General features: G+C 44.7%; 1 protein-coding gene across 1 annotated transcript; it reads left to right on the top strand.

The window, feature by feature from the left end:
• Positions 1-4,209: 4,209 nt before the first annotated feature.
• LOC109882789 (E3 ubiquitin-protein ligase TRIM71) lies at positions 4,210-15,617 on the top strand (the record flags this gene model as incomplete). Its single annotated transcript, XM_031822104.1, has 5 exons — positions 4,210-4,296; positions 4,385-4,515; positions 4,669-4,857; positions 8,460-8,594; positions 8,746-15,617. Coding segments are annotated over 5 exons (1,994 nt in total), but the record flags the coding sequence as incomplete, so codon positions are not given.
• Between the last annotated feature and the right edge of the window lie 3,049 nt (positions 15,618-18,666).

Genomic DNA, 18,666 nt, shown 5'->3' with positions numbered 1-18,666 from the left:
GTCACATACACATGGTCAGCAGATGTTAATGCGAGAGTAGCGAAATGCTTGTGCTTCTAGTTCCGACAATGCAGTAATATCTAACAAGTAATCTAACAATTTCACAACTACCTTATACACACACAAGTGTAAAGGAATGAGTTAGAATATGTACATAAAAATATATGGATGAGTGATGGCCGAACGGTATAGGCAAGATGGTATCGAGTACAGTATATACATATGAGATGAGTAATGTAGGGTATGTAAACATTGTTTAAAGTGGCTAGAGAGTGGCAGCAGCCACTCAATGTTAGTGGTGGCTGTTTAACAGTCTGATGGCCTTGAGATTGAAAAATAGCTTCTGTCTCTCAGTCCCTGCTTTGATGCACCTGTACTGACCTCGCCTTCTGGATGATAGCGGGGGTGAACAGGCAGTGGCTCGGGTGGTTGTTGTCCTTGATGATCTTTTTAGCCTTCCTGTGACATCGGGTGGTGTAGGTGTCCTGGAGGGCAGGTAGTTTGCCCCCAGTGATGCGTTGTGCAGACCTCACTACCCTTTGGAGAGACTTACGGTTGTGGGCAGAGCAGTTGACGTACCAGGCGGTGATACAGCCCGACCGAATGGTAGAAGTTTGAGTGTTTTTGGTGCCGAGCTGAATTTATTCAGCCTCCTGAGGTTGAAGAGGCGCTGCTGCGCCTTCTTCACCACGCTGTCTGTGTGGGTGGACCATTTTAGTTTGTGTGTACACACAAACTTACCACCTTCTCCACTACTGTCCCATCGATGTGGATAGGGGGCTGCTCCCTCTGCTGTTTCCTGAAGTCCACAGTCATCTCGTTTGTTTTGTGACGTTGAGTGTGAGGTTATTTTCCTGACACCACACTCCGAGGGCCCTCACCTCCTCCCTGTAGGCCGTCTTGTCGTTGTTGGTAATCAAGCCTACCACTGTTGTGTCGTCCGCAAACTTGATGATTGAGTTGGAGGCGTGCATGGCCACGCAGTCATGGGTGAACAGGGAGTACAGGAGAGGGCTGAGGACGCACCCTTGTGGTGCCCCAGTGTTGAGGATCAGCGGGGTGGAGATGTTGTTTCCTACCCTCACCACCTGGGTGCAGCCCGTCAGGAAGTCCAGGACCCAGTTGCACAGGGCGGGGTCGAAACCCATGGTCTTGAGCTTAATGACAGGTTTGGAGGGTACTATGGTGTTAAATGCTGAGCTGCAGTCATTGAACATTATCCTTAAATGGGTATACCTCTTGTCCAGATGGGTTAGGGCAGTGTGATTGCGCACTGCTGGACAGAGCGTTACGCACTCAGTCATGGTGCTCTCTCTCTCTCTCTCTCTCTCTCAGCTGATATTGTCACCCTATTTGTCTTGATATGGGGGTCTTGCACACTGTTTTCAGCCTGGCTGTGTGTGTAGCGCTGTGCACGTGTGACTTCTGGGAAACCGGATTAGCACTGACAGGGTACCCTGGGGTTGTGTTGATCTGTATGCTCCGTGTGTGTTTTACATCACCCCTGTGGGGTTATTCTGGGACGTTGCATTATTCTGTCCCTCGTTACATTTCCAGTAGATCTACAGGCTAGCGAGGAAGCAACAACTTAGTGTAATTTACTGTCTGAGATTCTGATGAATCATAATTCCAGATGTTTTCTGATTTGGATGTGTTTTGATGTCCACCATCCCAGGGAATGGTTCCACTGTCCCCTTTTTTTCATTTCAGAAATACCGTAACATGGACGTGGTAACGGCTCTGTCCTGTTCCACAGAAGTCCAAGTGCATCCTGACTTTGGCCACTTCTGTTGGCAGTTTGGTGTTTAAAGGCCCCTCTATTCCTCCCCCTCCCTCTGTGATGCTGATAGATACAGGATCACAACCTCTGGTACGATAACACAACACTAGGACTGTAACGGTCACGGAATTTTGGATGACTGTAATTGGCCAGCCAAATGACTGCGGTCACCGTAATAACCGTTTTGAATAACAAATGTATTCTTTTGGCTGCCATCTTTCTCCTCTCCTCTGCTGCTCTGATCTGGGGGCTAAAGACATCAGCATACTTCAGTTGGGCTGGCTGCTAGCCCAAACCCAATGAGTGTACTCGCAAACTCCTTTAGAAGACCTTCGCTTGAAAAACGTGAAAAAAGCATCAATATTACCATTTGTTGATTTGAGACCCCGTAACCAGTATAAACTTCATCAAAATAGTCCCAATTAATTGAAGATAACCCAAGATACCCGTCATTCATTTAGACATTTTTATGTTTGCTGCAGCATGAAAAAATGTGTGGCCAAACAGCTGAAAAAACCCCTTACCAAAGTCTTAAACGTGGTGTTGAGGGCTGTGTTAGAGGTCCTAGAGGGCTGTGTTAGAGGTCCTAGAGGGCTGTGTTAGAGGTCCTAGAGGGCTGTGTTAGAGGTCCTAGAGGGCTGTGTTAGAGGTCCTAGAGGGCTGTGTTAGAGGTCCTAGAGGGCTGTGTTAGAGGTCCTAGAGGGCTGTGTTAGAGGTCCTAGAGGGCTGTGTTAGAGGTCCTAGAGGGCTGTGTTAGAGGTCCTAGAGGGCTGTGTTAGAGGTCCTAGAGGGCTGTGTTAGAGGTCCTAAAGGGCTGTGTTAGAGGTCCTAAAGGGCTGTGTTAGAGGTGTTAGTCAGCGCTGATGGTTGGCCTTTGTTGTGGGGAGCAGAAAGCACCTCCGAATCCGTTGACATTTTCAAATGGCTGACTGGGAAGAGGGAAGGGGCCAATGGGTGAGCTATGTACCCCGACCCATGCTGAGTGATCCATCATTTAATTTGAGGGCTTTGTGGTGCTGAGTGGACTAAACACACACACTCTCGTACTGAATCTCCAGAACTAACTCTAGAGCATCCAGTCTAAATGAACTCTCATTGTGAAAACTCTCTGACAACTTCACCTCTGCATTAAACCTTAGTATCGTCAGATTATGTCCCCACACCAGAACCAAATTATATTATGACTGTTGCTATAGAGACATGTACTAGCTAAGTACTATACAGTGCTTGAATGGATTTCTGGATACGTGCCACACATACATACATTTTAGTGGTAATACATAGGAACACATCTAAGATAAACATCTTTAGGGGCTCTGTATTGTAAATATTGATGTTCTTGGCAACAGACCAATGTAATTGTTTATTGGCCTCCTAACTCTATACAATGTAGTGATTGGCCTGCATCACTCACCCTGCTTTCTCTATACAATGTAGTGATTGGCCTGCATCACTCACCCTGCTTTCTCTATACAATGTAGTGATTGGCCTGCATCACTCACCCTGCTTTCTCTATACAATGTAGTGATTGGCCTGCATCACTCACCCTGCTTTCTCCATCCTATCCTGTACGCTCTGCCCTTTCACTCCTGCAGTGATGTAAAAAGTAGCCAATCGTCATACTTGAGTAAAGGTATCTTAATAGAAAATGACTCCGGTGAAAGTCACCCAGTAAAATACTACGTGAGAAAGCCAAAGTATTCTGTTTCAATATACTTAAGTATCAAAAGTACAAGTGTAAATAATTTCAAATTCCTTATATTAAGAAAACCAGACGGCATGATTTGTGTTTTTTTAAATGTATTTACGGATAGCCAGGGGCCCACTCCAATACTCAGACATCATTTACAAACAAAGCATGTGTGTTTAGTGAGTCCATCAGATCAGAGGCAGAAGGGATGACCAGGGATGTTCTCTTGATAAGTGTGTGAATTGGACCATTTCCCTTTCCTGCTAAGCATTCTAAATGTCATGACTACTTTTGGATGTCAGGGAAACTGTATAGAGTAAAATGTACATTATTTTCTTTAGGAATGTAGTGAAGAAAAAGTTGTCAAAAATAAAGTGTAGATACAAAAAATATATACTTATGTAGTATTTTAAAGTATTTTTACTTAAGTACTTCACACCACTGCACTTCTGCTTCCTCTCATTCTTTCTTACCCTTGTTTCTTCTTTCACTCTGCTTTAGACAGGACTGTGTCCAAAACACTGAGTATGTGATGCCGTACAGTACATCGCTGTGCAGATCGAGGCAGAGCCATAGCTTAATGTCATTGTTACTATTATTAAATCGTCAGGACCCGAGTCAACATGTTAGATATTGTACAGAATGTAACAATAGAACTGGCTGCGGTTGGTTGTTGCTGTATGTGAGAGGATAGATGTTCTGTTGTTGACTGTCTGCTTCTGTGCCTGTCCCTCTGCAGGTTCTGTTGCTGACTGTCTGCTTCTGTGCCTGTTCCCTCTGCAGGTTCTGTTGCTGACTGTCTGCTTCTGTGCCTGTCCCTCTGCAGGTTCTGTTGCTGACTGTCTGCTTCTGTGCCTGTTCCCTCTGCAGGTTCTGTTGCTGACTGTCTGTTTCTGTGCCTGTTCCCTCTGCAGGTTCTGTTGCTGACTGTCTGCTTCTGAGCCTGTTCCCTCTGCAGGTTCTGTTGCTGACTGTCTGCTTCTGTGCCTGTCCTTCTGCAGGTTCTGTTGCTGACTGTCTGCTTCTGAGCCTGTTCCCTCTGCAGGTTCTGTTGCTGACTGTCTGCTCCTGTGCCTGTTCCCTCTGCAGGTTCTGTTGCTGACTGTCTGCTTCTGTGCCTGTCCCTCTGCAGGTTCTGTTGCTGACTGTCTGCTTCTGTGCCTGTTCCCTCTGCAGGTTCTGTTGCTGACTGTCTGCTTCTGTGCCTGTCCCTCTGCAGGTTCTGCATTTCTTCTGTGATACGTGCTCCGTGCCTGTCTTTAGGGAGGCCAGTGTGGGTTGTCACTCGGGCCACAGAATCCTCTACCTCCAGGATTCCCTGCAGGACTCCAGGACCCTCACCATCCAGCTGCTGGCAGACGCCCAGCGGGGCAGGCACGCTGTACAGGTGGGTACTGGGATGCAGGGCAGGCACGCTGTACAGGTGGGTACTGGGATGCAGGGCAGGCACGCTGTACAGGTGGGTACTGGGATGCAGGGCAGGCACGCTGTACAGGTGGGTACTGGGATGCAGGGCAGGCACGCTGTACAGGTGGGTACTGGGATGCAGGGCAGGCACGCTGTACAGGTGGGTACTGGGATGCAGGGCAGGGCAGGCACGCTGTACAGGTGGGTACTGGGATGCAGGGCAGGGCAGGCACGCTGTACAGGTGGGTACTGGGATGCAGGGCAGGGCAGGCACGCTGTACAGGTGGGTACTGGGATGCAGGGCAGGGCAGGCACGCTGTACAGGTGGGTACTGGGATGCAGGGCAGGGCAGGCACGCTGTACAGGTGGGTACTGGGATGCAGGGCAGGGCAGGCACGCTGTACAGGTGGGTACTGGGATGCAGGGCAGGGCAGGCACGCTGTACAGGTGGGTACTGGGATGCAGGGCAGGGCAGGCACGCAGTACAGGTGGGTACTGGGATGCAGGGCAGGGCAGGCACGCTGTACAGGTGGGTACTGGGATACGTGCTGTAGGTGGTGGGGACTCTACATAGATCTATAGGGGGATATACAGAGGGGACTCTACGTAGATCTATAGGGGGATATACAGCGGGGACTCTACATTGGTGTGTGTGTGTGTGACGACCACTAGTCAGCTCTGACAGTTTGTATTCAGAGTCTTGATGGCATCAGGAGCAGAATGGATCATTAGTGTCCTCTATCACTCCAGCCTCACATGGCCCGGAGAATGGGAGTGGGAGGGCGGGAGAGAGGGAGGGAGAACGGGCGAGAGAGAGAGGCCATAGTGCCCATTTATAGCCCCTCTAATACTATGTCTGCGTCCCAAATGGCACCATGTTCCCTACATAGTGTTCTACTTTTGACCAGAGCCCTATGAAGGGAATAGGGTGTCAGCCCCGTGAAGGGAATAGGGTGTCAGCCCCGTGAAGGGAATAGGGTGTCAGCCCCGTGAAGGGAATAGGGTGTCAGCCCCGTGAAGGGAATAGGGTGTCAGCCCCGTGAAGGGAATAGGGTGTCACCTGGGATGCAGACAACCACTCAGAACATTAGGCCACTCCTTCTTAGTCGACTGGCTGGGAGGTGGGTTGTCCTCCAGCTGTGAATAGAGAGTGAAGGGTGTTGGGAACGGGATGGCTTTGGTAGGACGGACACAATGGAGAGGAATTCTAGGAAGACGCTTCCTTCCCCCGCCCTGTCCCCATACACCCCCTCCCTCTCCCATATCCCCCAAACCAACTCACTCACATGCCAATGAAATATGTATGCCCCTCCCCTTTCTCAAAACACAATAGAAAAACACACCTCCCCCTACCCCCTTCAGTTCTGTGACGCTCAGTTGGTGTTTTGAGGCTCACTTAACTTGAAGACCTAATTCACCAAATGCTGCTAACTCAGTCTAGGTTGAGTGTTTTTAGCTCCTGTGAAGAGGCTGTACTATGACAAGGACCAGCCTGATAATCCATTATTTCCTATGAAGAGATTTCATGGGTTGTGTCCCAAATGGCACCCTGTTCCCTATGGGCCCTGGTCAAAAATAGTGCACTACATAAACAATGGGTCCAATTTGGGGCACACACAATGTTCATGGGCTTGAATGGCACAAAGCCCGAGCTGTAGAACTCTGTCCTGAAAGGTAGAAGACCTTTGGCCTAAAGGGTTACATTAAAACACCATAATCTCATTTGCCGCCTTTTTCTGCCCGTTCTGCCACCCCCTTAACCTCTGAACCAGGATTTGTTACCCCTATAGATGATGTCATTGGTGCTTTCTCTCTGATTGACACCACCACCCTGGTAGTACCCCTCATTCCATGTGAGTCCTGCCGGGACGGATCAGGTTATGGACGGTTGTCAGCTTCCACCTAGTGAGAAGTTAATTTAACCTTTTTGTCCTAGTAGGTCACACTTTATATCAAGGCCATTTAGCAGACACTTTTATCCCAAGAGACTTAGTCATGATTGCATTCACTCTCCCTACAGTTAAAGGCATGTCTGCTGATTAAGCATTTTGGTAGCAGATCTTAACACAGTCTTAACTTAACGCTCTGAGCTTTAGTTCCAACCCCTATATCCACCAGAGGTGCCTCTATAGGGTGACTTCATGATGAGGACCAACTACTGTCTGGAAAACAGCTGCTATGTTGGCCTGGGGTCAACAGCCTCTCTCCAGCAGTGGTACTGGAGCCAGTCTGAGGTATTTAATTCACTTAACCAGCTGGCCTCCTACTGAAAAGACTGAGGTCACTCATCAATTCATCCACTGATATGGAGGGGAGGAGAGGAGAGGAGAGCCATTTACACCATAGTCTCATGATAACCAGTAGCTTGCTGGTCCCTGGTGCAAAAAGGTTGAGAAACACTGACCTCCTGCATCTGATAAGGAACAATGTTTCACTATTTAAAGGTCTTAAACTTGCCGCTCCGATCCCTTTAGAGGGATCATTTTCGTCTACATCCGGTGAATTGCAGAGCGCCAAATTCAAATTAAATTACAATTATTATAATTTTTTCCTGAAATCACAAGTGCAATACACCAAAACATAGCTTAACGTGTTGTTAATCCAGCCGGTGTGTCAGATTTCAAAAAGGCTTTACGGTGAAAGCAAACCGTGCGATTATGTGAGGACAGCTCTCAGCAGACAAAACATTACAAACAGCTAGCAGCAAAGTAGATTGGTCACAAAAGTCAGAAAAGCAATAAAATGAATCACTTACCTTTGATCTTCGAATGTTTGCACTCACGAGACTCCCAGTTACACAATAAATGTTAGTTTTGTTTGATAAAGATTCTCTTTATATCCAAAAACCTCCATTTGATTGGTGCGTTTTGTTCAGTAATCGTGCGGTCACGACGGGCAGACGAAAATTCCAAATAATATCCGTAAAATTCATAGAAACATGTCAAATGTTTTTTATTATCAATCCTCAGGTTGTTTTTACAATAAATAATAGCTAATATTTCAACCGGACGGTAGCCTTTTTAATAGAAGAGAGAAAGAAAAGGTCTCGCTCCCGGCGTGCGCGCATGCACAAATCTGAGGACATCTGGCTATCCACTGACGCAATGTGATCATTCTCTCTCATTTTTTCAGAATAAAAGCCTGAAACTATGTCTAAAGACTGTTCACACCTTGTGGAAGCCATAGGGAAAGAATATGGTTGATATCCCTTTAAATGGAGGATAGGCTTGCAATGGAAAAGAGTAGTTTCAGAAAAGCAGCACTTCCTGGATGGATTTTCCTCAGATTTTCGCCTGCTATATCAGTTCTGTTATATTCACAGACAATATTTTGACCGTTTTGGAAAATTTTGAGTTTTCTATCCTAATCTGCCAATTATATGCATATTCTAGCTTCTGGGCCTGAGAAATAGGCAGTTTACTTTGGGTACGTTTTTCATCCAAACATCAAAATACTGCCCCCTAGCCTAAAGAGGTTTTAGCCTGTCAGGACTTAACCTGTGAATAATGTGTCAATGTACCATTCAAAGGTCATGCTACATTTTGTCTCCGCTAAAGCAGTTTCTTAATGATTTACCTGCAGCTGAGCATTGAGAAAGCACAGGCCGTTGCTAAGCAGGTGGAACTGAAGGCCATGGTGGTCCAGTCAGAGGTCAAAGCCATCACACAGCGTCATAAGAAGGCCCTGGAGGAACGAGAGTGTGAACTACTGTGGAAAGTAAGTTGGTTTTCTGCTAAGTAGTATCATACTGTAGGACCTACAGTACATTTATACATTCCAGCAATGTTACAAAACCTGACAAGTGTAACTATCTTTTCTTTCTCCCTTCTGTCCCTTTCCCCTCTCCCTCCTTTTGCCCTCTCTAAAGGTTGAGAATATCCGTCAGGTGAAAGCCAAGTCCCTCTATCTCCAGTTAGAGAAGCTGCACCAGAACCTGACCAAGCTGGACAGCACCATCTCTACAGTAACCCAGGTCCTAGAGAAGGGCAGTTGTCTGGACCTGCTGCTGGCCAGAGAGAGCATGCTCCTCCAGATCACAGAGCTTAAGGCCCTCAGGGAGCTGTTACTGCCGCAGGATGATGATCGCATCCTGTTCACCATCCCTGACCAGACCTTGCTCCTCGCCATCCAGTCCCTAGGTCTGGTCAGCTCCGGGGCCTTCGCCCCCCTCACCAAGGCCCAGGGAGAGGGGCTTTGTCGGGGCTTGCAGGGTAAGCAGGCTTCCTTCACTGTGGTGGGGTATGATCATGATGGAGAGCTCAGGCTGTCTGGTGGGGACGGTGTGTCAGCTGTGGTGGTGGCGTCCGATGGTAACCTGCTAAACGCTGAGGTGACCGACCATCAGAACGGGTTGTACACGGTCAGCTACCTGCCCAAGGTAGAAGGAGAACATCTGGTGTCAGTCCTTATCTGCAACCAGCACATCGAAGGCAGCCCCTTTAAAGTGCTGGTCAAGTCTGGCCGTAGCTATGGAGGTATCCCCTTGCCGGTGGCCTCGTTCGGCAGGGAGGGGGACGAAGATGGGCAGCTGTGTCGCCCCTGGGGTGTGTGTGTGGACAAAGAGGGCTACATAATCGTAGCTGACCGAAGCAACAACAGGGTGCAGATCTTCAAGCCGTGCGGTTCCTTCCACCACAAGTTTGGTACGCTGGGCTCCAGACCAGGCCAGTTGGACCGACCAGCTGGGGTGGCCTGCGACAGCCAGAGGAGAATCATCGTTGCCGACAAGGATAATCACCGCATCCAGATCTTCACCTTTGAAGGCCGGTTCCTCCTCAAGTTCGGGGAGAAGGGAACCAAGACCGGTCAGTTCAGCTACCCCTGGGACGTGGCGGTCAGCTCGGAGGGAAAGATCCTCGTCTCAGACACCCGGAACCACCGCATCCAGCTCTTCAGGCAGGACGGCACCTTCCTCAACAAGTACGGCTTTGAGGGGGCTCTATGGAAACACTTGGACTCCCCCAGAGGCGTGGCCTTCACTCAGGAGGACCACCTGGTGGTGACAGACTTCAACAACCACCGTCTGTTGATCATCCGGTCGGACTGCCAGTCGGCCCGCTTCCTGGGATCAGAGGGAGCCGGTAACGGTCAGTTCCTGCGGCCGCAGGGCGTGGCAGTGGACCAGGAGGACCGCATCGTGGTGGCTGACTCCCGGAACCACCGGATCCAGGTGTTTCAAACCAACGGTAATTTCTTATGCAAGTTGGGGACTCAGGGTAGCAGCTTTGGACAGATGGATCGCCCATCGGGTATAGCTGTTACTCCTGACGGAAGGATTGTTGCCGTGGACTTTGGAAACAACCGAATCATTATGTTCTAGGCTAGGCAGTTTGTCTGCTGGTTTGCAAAGAAAGAATCATTGAAGAGGAGATTTTGAAACACAACCATCAGATGCAAATGTCTTTGAGCAAATGGAGACAGTAATATTGAAACTTTACCTTTTCTCTCAGCTTTACCTCTATTTTGAAAGAGCAAATCAATGTAGAACATGAACCACTGCCAACAAGGGGTTATTGTCATAGGCTGACATTTTGAACCCTATCTGGCTCGATAGTTGTCTTTGCTCCTGATGTGTGAGTCAAAATCTCTGATTTTCTCAGGGAATTTCTTGCATTCTTGAAATACTTCCACTGTATCATACCTACCTCATGTAGCTGGGTATGAATGTACTCCTTTATGATTTCATGCAGAGATTTTGCCAGTGGAGTTTTGATAAAGTAACTACCTCAATGCAAGAGAAAAGTATAGTTAACATGAAGCAACATTTGGTTGATATTTGCACAGAAAGCGCTCACACATTTTCTCTAATTGTTACTGTTGACATAAAGCGTGTGAAAAATGTTGCTGAGAACAATGTATTTCCTGTGTTACATACATGTGGAAACGTGGAGTCAGACATTTTTTATAAACTCAGCAACTGTTATTTTTCCATTTTGTTTTTAAATATGCCTCCATACCTCTGTAAAACCTTTTTTACCTCATGTCACAACCACATAGTACCTCAGAACTCCAGTGTCCTCAGGTCAATAGTATTCTGAGTCCCAAATGGCACCCTATTCCCTAAATAGTTCACTACTTTTGACCAGAGCCCATAGGGCACTGGTGCACTAAATAGCGAATAGGTTGTAATCTGAGACTCGTCCTGTAAAATGGATTCTCTCCACAAAATGGCTGCTGCCAGTTTGCTATAGGCAGGTTGAATATTTGATATCAGTGACCATTGTCAGTTCAGTCAGTCGTGTGATTTCAGGGAAAAAACATTTAACAAGGAATTGACCATCTTGAATTGGGTGAATCATCAGAATTGGGTGAATCATCAGAATTGGGTGAATCATCAGAATTGGGTGAATCATCAGAATTGGGTGAATCATCAGAATTGGGTGAATCATCAGAATTGTTATTTTCTGGGCATCTATGAAGAATTGTGACTTGAAACTACTGGCAATCATCATTGTTGTTAGGATATATTAATCCTGACATGTATTCATTCATCTAAGGCAACTAGTGCATTCGGCCACAACATAGTGAAGATTAGACAATGACACATTGGTATGGGTTAACTTGGATTTAATCTCAACCATGTCCGAACCGGAGTATATATCTATTTACTGATATCCATTTAGAAATCATTGAAATCTGTGTAGACTAACTTTCCTAAGAGTAGAGGGGTCTAAGAGTAGTGAAGTTTCATTCTGATATTTTTTGAAGAACAACCTTTCTGCACATGTTTGGTGGTTTAGATTGGCACCCTAATGACGCTACCATGTTCCTTTCTTTGTGGTCATTGTTTGAAAAGTCTATCGTTGCCTCTGGGCCTCGACTCTGTTCCCGTCAAAGAAAGTCATCCGTTTAGCTTTTTTTCCTTCAAAATAGAATGTGTCAATCATGGGAAACCGCGAGCATATTGTTTTATCCTGGTGGCAAATAAAATAATTTTTAAAAGTAAGACTGACCAGTAAATTAAGTGACAGCATTGATGTTGATCTCCATTGCCTCCATAGTATTTTCAATAGATATTCTCTGTAGTAACCCCTAGCTGCTTGTCAGTTGCCTGATGACCCACTCATGTAGCCTACAGATGGCTGAGTAACCAAAGCAAAAGAATTCCATCAGCTGCTGCTCCCACACCCACATTCACCCTGCTCTGAACTGTGATGGCAGGGAGTCTGTTGGTCACATTAGACGTTGTAATATCAGTCAGCACAGCAGTTCCTCTCTATTGTATGTACCTCTGTCTGAGAGAACATAACCAAACCAGGTCATTCATGGTTCCACAGTGGCTATTAACTACAGAACATCAAGAACCAGTAAAAATGCAAATGTTAAAATTGAATTCATTTTTTTTCACCAGCTGTAGCCTGCCCTGTGTTATAAACTAGCTGTTCATAGCTATTAATATTGTGCTTATAGCTTGAACTGTTAAAGCCAAGTCCCACTCTCCTCCCTCTGTGTCTCTGACTGTGTCTAATGGGCCAGTATTTCCTGTCTGTTGAGCCACATTGCCGCAAGTGCTGGTTTACGAGGAGAGCTCGGTTCTTTTTTTGCACACTAATCCCTATATAGTGCACTACTTTTGACCAGAGCTTTATGAGCCCTGGTCAATAGTAGTGCACTAAATAGGGACTAGGTTGCCATTTGGCACACCTCTGTGAGTTGGTGAGGCACCATAGCTGTAGGTCTCCAGCTGCTCTAACTCCCAGAAGAGCTGGAAGGCATGCAGCTCGCCAGACACACCTCATATCTCTTTTACCTTAATAATCACAGCTGGGTGTACAGGGGGACCAGTGAGACGTTGGGCTCCAGACACGGCTTACTCGGTTACACCCTCTTAATGATTGAACCAAAATGGCCACTTTTTAGATGTTGAGTTTCCAGGTGTTTTAGTGGATTATTCACATTGACACTGTTCCAGTGTTGTAGCTTGTGCCTTTTGTTATACAGGAGATAAATGACTGTTTCTGGGCCATTTGTGACCAGCAGGAAAGGCATTGTGACAAAAACAAACGGTATAAATGGACTATTTGAGGTAATAAATATAACTCTTATAAAAATGGCACACCATCACTGTCATTTAGTTAAGTATTTAATTTTGTCCTTGCTGGTGTGACCCCTGGAATAAAAAAAATAAAAAATAAAATATATATATATATATAACCAGGCAAGTCGGTTAAGAACAAATTCTTATTTACAATGACAACCCACTGTTCCCTGGTAGGCCAACTGCCTTGTCCAGGGGCAGAATTACAGATTTTTACCTTGTCAGCTCAGGGATTCGATCCAGCAACCTTTTGGTTACTGATCCAATGCTCTAACCACTAGGCAACATGCAACCCCATATATACCTCATTATACAGAAAGATATAGGTATAATGTACATCTTTACCTCAGTATTACTGAGCTACGCCCATTACCTCATTGCTGAACTGTTAATACCTCGTTGGCATGGTTGCATTTTTCAAACCTCAGTTGAATTGCAGTTAGATGTGTGGTCTTATAATGTACTGTTGTTACACTAAAGAATGGAAAGGGAAGGCTTGGAGAAGTTATGAACAGTTGGATCAAGTAGATTAAACCGAGGACAATGCTGCTTCAAATCCACACTGATCTGATGTATTTTCAGTACATTGTTGGTTCCTATATTGTTCCTATAGTTTGAACTTAAGTTTGCAATGAATGTTTCTTAAAAGACCTCAAGGTCTTGACACTTAGAAGACAAGACTTGTATATGTTAATGCATGATTCAAAAAGTAATTGTGGAAAAAAATTGTCACTGCTTTTTAAATTATTTAGGGTTGTAGTATGTTAGGTTGAGGAGGATGACTTCCTTTGACTATAAGATTATCTATTTTATGAATAGCCTTACTGGGCCCAATCAAGTTACCTCATCATGATGTCAAACAACAACAGATTTCAAACAGAAATACATTTACCTTAAATATTTCTGTATTTTATTAGGACCCTGATTAGCTACTGCTGAAGCAGTACATAACACTATACTAGTAGAGGACATTCAACATGTACTCTGTCTATACTTCCACAGTTGGAAGTATCACAAATAACCAAGAAAACTACCAAGGGCTTAAAGGTAACCTTTGAACTTTTGTTATTTACCTGTTTCTGTAGTTTAGTTTTTTGTCAGGTTGCAAAATTCTGGTAACTTTACAGGTTTTCAAGAATTCCAGGTTGGAGGATTCCAGAATCAGGAGTGGATAAAGAGGGAGGGAATCTTCTAAATGGGATTTCTGGGAATTGGGGGAAGTTTATTTGCAACCCCAGCCGGAAGTATACTTTGGGCTCCATTTGATCCATATGGTGGAAATTCAGCACAAAAGAGAAATTAAAGGCAATGTTCCCACATGTCGTGGAGAGTGGCAGCGTTAACCGTGAATGCAATGTCGACTCAAATCAGAAATTACCTTTTTACATTTTAATTGCGCTATAGCGCTGAACTTCTTCGGTGCAGATTAAATCGAGCCTCAGTCTATCCAAACTATTAGAAATGGTCTGTGTTCCATCCTCCACAGTAAGGTATCTGGTTGAGCAGTATGGGAGGATTCCAGCATTAGTACTTTTCCTCTCATGGAGATAAACAACCGAAGCCTATCAGTTCATAAGAACATGGTCTTAGACAAATTGACTACATGATCATATTAAAGTCAAACTCCGGTAGGTATAATGCTAGTGTTCCACGTTTTGAAAAACTCTCAATAAGCAGCTTTTACCTATTCTGATGAATTTTTTATTTTTAATTACATAAGTTCCAACTTTAAAATGCTTAATCAGATCATTTTTGGTGAAAAAAAAAATACTGACTCAAACAGATTTGTTTTACTTTTCCAATGTATAATTTATGTTGGGGTGTCTCTCATAGTATGTGGGGAAAAATGTCTCAAGGAAAAAATATTCTGTATTGTGACAATTCTATGCTGTTGTGAAATATACATTATACTGTAAGATGTCTCTGATCCTTAGTCCTAGTCAGGCCATTTGTGCATGGTGCATGGTGAACGGGGTATATTAATCATTTGATACTTTAGGCCATTTACTCTGGAATTGTGTTCAACCCAAAAAAATTCACTGTATGAAAATCGTTGAGGTCGTTTGACCCTTTTGTGGTGTTTATATAACCTGGAGCTTAAATATTGTGCCGTTTCATTTGGAGTGAAATGGAAGGCTGCTCCATGTGGATTCAGTGAGATTAGGGGACCCTATACCCTCTTGACTGGTTGGAAGTGTTGGTGTGAGCCCTAAATACCACCCTATTCCCTAGAGCACAGGTGTTAAACTCATTCCACAGAGGGCTGTTTGTTTTCACTTCTTCTTTGTACTTGAGGAATTTAGGTCACCTGGTTGTCTTGTTTTAGCAGACGCTCTTATCCAGAGAGACTTGCAGTACTGGTCCCTCGCGGGAATCGATCCCACAACCCCGGTGTTGCTAGTGCCATGCTCTACCAACTAGACACATGGAACCTGGTTGTCTAGGTCTTAATTGAAAGGGGAAAAACCTGCAGACACTAGACTAGGTCATCCATGGAATGAGTGACACCCCTGCCCTATAGAGGGCACAACTTTTGACTAGAGTCCTATCAAAAGTTGTGCATTATATAGGGACTAGGGTGCCATTTGGGACTCAAGAAGCATTCTGAAGGATGTTAGGCGACTGCTGTTAACCTGCCGTCTGCTTCTTGTCTGTATGGACTTAACACTTCAATAAAATGGGATTCTTGTATCCAACATCCATTTCCTGATCCGTCTTTTTTTTGAGTCCACTATTATTCAGGCACTGTAGAATAACAGAGAAGCTGTGTGTCCACATACCAAGAGGTGATCAGTGACTAGGCAGCGCCATGTTTATTAGTGAGGAGTATTCTCATGGCTCAGTCTGGCAGCAGGGAAGGGGAGGCTTTAGAATGTAACACCCCAGTCTCCTTTATCTCATCACCTGATTTACTTAAGGTACATTACAATGGGTAGTCCAGGTATGTCATGGCCCATGTGGGGGAGGGGGCCTTCCTCTTGTTCAAGTAAGGGGGAGGCCGATGACAGAGGGCACCATCAGACCAACTCCTTGAAATGTGCGTTTGTCTAAAACTTTACTGTTACATGTGTACATTACCTGTATTTATACATTGTTTTAACAGGAAAAATATCAATAGTTGGAGTGTTTAATGCACCCTATTCCAAACCCGATGGGCCCTGGTCAATCAAGAGTTGTACTATGTACCAAAACCAGGTTTTAGTTTGTTGTGTGATCCTTGTGCCCTCCTCTAAAAGGACAGACAACCTCTTAACCCCTCCCCCACACAAAGCATATTCCTCCTCTGACATGACAGCAGCACAACTCCACCTTCTCCCTCAAGGGTCTGAAAACTATTACAGACCCACCAGCCATATAAAATGCAAGTCAGCTTACTTCTGTAAATAAAATTTATTTTTTTATACAGGTATTTAATTTGCCCCAAGCAAAAGTCGGTCAGTNAGTGACCATTGTCCAGTTCAGTCAGTCAGTGTGATTTCAGGGAAAAAACATTTAACAAGGAATTGACCATCTTGAATTGGGTGAATCATCAGAATTGGGTGAATCATCAGAATTGGGTGAATCATCAGAATTGGGTGAATCAATTGGGTGAATCATCAGAATTGGGGTGATCATCAGAATTGTTATTTTCTGGCATCTATGAAGAATTGTGACTTGAAACTACTGGCAATCATCATTGTTGTTAGGATATATTAATCCTGACATGTATTCATTCATCTAAGGCAACTAGTGCATTCGGCCACAACAGTGAAGATTAGACAATGACACATTGGTATGGGTTAACTTGGATTTAATCTCAACCATGTCCGAACCGGAGTATATATCTATTTACTGATATCCATTTAGAAATCATTGAAATCTGTGTAGACTAACTTTCCTAAGAGTAGAGGGGTCTAAGAGTAGTGAAGTTTCATTCTGATATTTTTTGAAGAACAACCTTTCTGCACATGTTTGGTGGTTTAGATTGGCACCCTAATGACGCTACCATGTTCCTTTCTTTGTGGTCATTGTTTGAAAAGTCTATCGTTGCCTCTGGGCCTCGACTCTGTTCCCGTCAAAGAAAGTCATCCGTTTAGCTTTTTTCCTTCAAAATAGAATGTGTCAATCATGGGACACCGCGAGCATATTGTTTTATCCTGGTGGCAATAAAATAATTTTAAAAGTAAGACTGACCAGTAAATTAAGTGACAGCATTGATGTTGATTCTCCATTGCCTCCATAGTATTTTCAATAGATATTCTCTGTAGTAACCCCTAGCTGCTTGTCAGTTGCTGATGACCCACTCATGTAGCCTACAGATGGCTGGAGTAACCAAAGCAAAGAATTCCATCAGCTGCTGCTCCCACACCCACATTCACCCTGCTCTGAACTGTGATGGCAGGGAGTCTGTTGGTCACATTAGACGTTGTAATATCAGTCAGCACAGCAGTTCCTCTCTATTGTATGTACTCTGTCTGAGAGAACATAACCAAACCAGGTCATTCATGGTTCCACAGTGGCTATTAACTACAGAACATCAAGAACCAGTAAAAAATGCAAATGTTTAAAATTGAATTCATTTTTTTCACCAGCTGTAGCCTGCCTGTGTTATAAACTAGCTGTTCATAGCTATTAATATTGTGCTTATAGCTTGGAACTGTTAAAGCCAAGTCCCACTCTCCTCCCTCTGTGTCTCTGACTGTGTCTAATGGGCCAGTATTTCCTGTCTGTTGAGCCACATTGCCGCAAGTGCTGGTTACGAGGAGAGCTCGGTTCTTTTTTGCACACTAATCCCTATATAGTGCACTACTTTTGACCAGAGCTTTATGAGCCCTGGTCAATAGTAGTGCACTAAATAGGGACTAGGTTGCCATTTGGCACACCTCTGTGAGTTGGTGAGGCACCATAGCTGTAGGTCTCCAGCTGCTCTAACTCCCAGAAGAGCTGGAAGGCATGCAGCTCGCCAGACACACCTCATATCTCTTTTACCTTAATAATCACAGCTGGTGTACAGGGGGACCAGTGAGACGTTGGGCTCCAGACACGGCTTACTCGGTTACACCCTCTTAATGATTGAACCAAATGGCCACTTTTAGATGTTGAGTTTCCAGGTGTTTTAGTGGATTATTCACATTGACACTGTTCCAGTGTTGTAGCTTGTGCCTTTTGTTATACAGGAGATAAATGACTGTTTCTGGGCCATTTGTGACCAGCAGGAAAGCATTGTGACAAAAACAAACGGTATAAATGGACTATTTGAGGTAATAAATATAACTCTTATAAAATGGCACACCATCACTGTCATTTAGTTAAGTATTTAATTTTGTCCTTGCTGGTGTGACCCCTGGAATAAAAAAATAAAAAATAAAATATATATATATATATAACCAGGCAAGTCGGTTAAGAACAAATTCTTATTTACAATGACAACCCACTGTTCCCTGGTAGGCCAACTGCCTTGTCCAGGGGCAGAATTACAGATTTTTACCTTGTCAGCTCAGGGATTCGATCCAGCAACCTTTTGGTTACTGATCCAATGCTCTAACCACTAGGCAACATGCAACCCCATATATACCTCATTATACAGAAAGATATAGGTATAATGTACATCTTTACCTCAGTATTACTGAGCTACGCCCATTACCTCATTGCTGAACTGTTAATACCTCGTTGGCATGGTTGCATTTTTCAAACCTCAGTTGAATTGCAGTTAGATGTGTGGTCTTATAATGTACTGTTGTTACACTAAAGAATGGAAAGGGAAGGCTTGGA

Source organism: Oncorhynchus kisutch, unplaced genomic scaffold, assembly GCF_002021735.2.
Source record: "Oncorhynchus kisutch isolate 150728-3 unplaced genomic scaffold, Okis_V2 scaffold4065, whole genome shotgun sequence".
Classification (NCBI taxonomy): Eukaryota; Metazoa; Chordata; class Actinopteri; order Salmoniformes; family Salmonidae; genus Oncorhynchus; species Oncorhynchus kisutch.
This window is presented reverse-complemented; position numbering and strand designations above follow the sequence as displayed.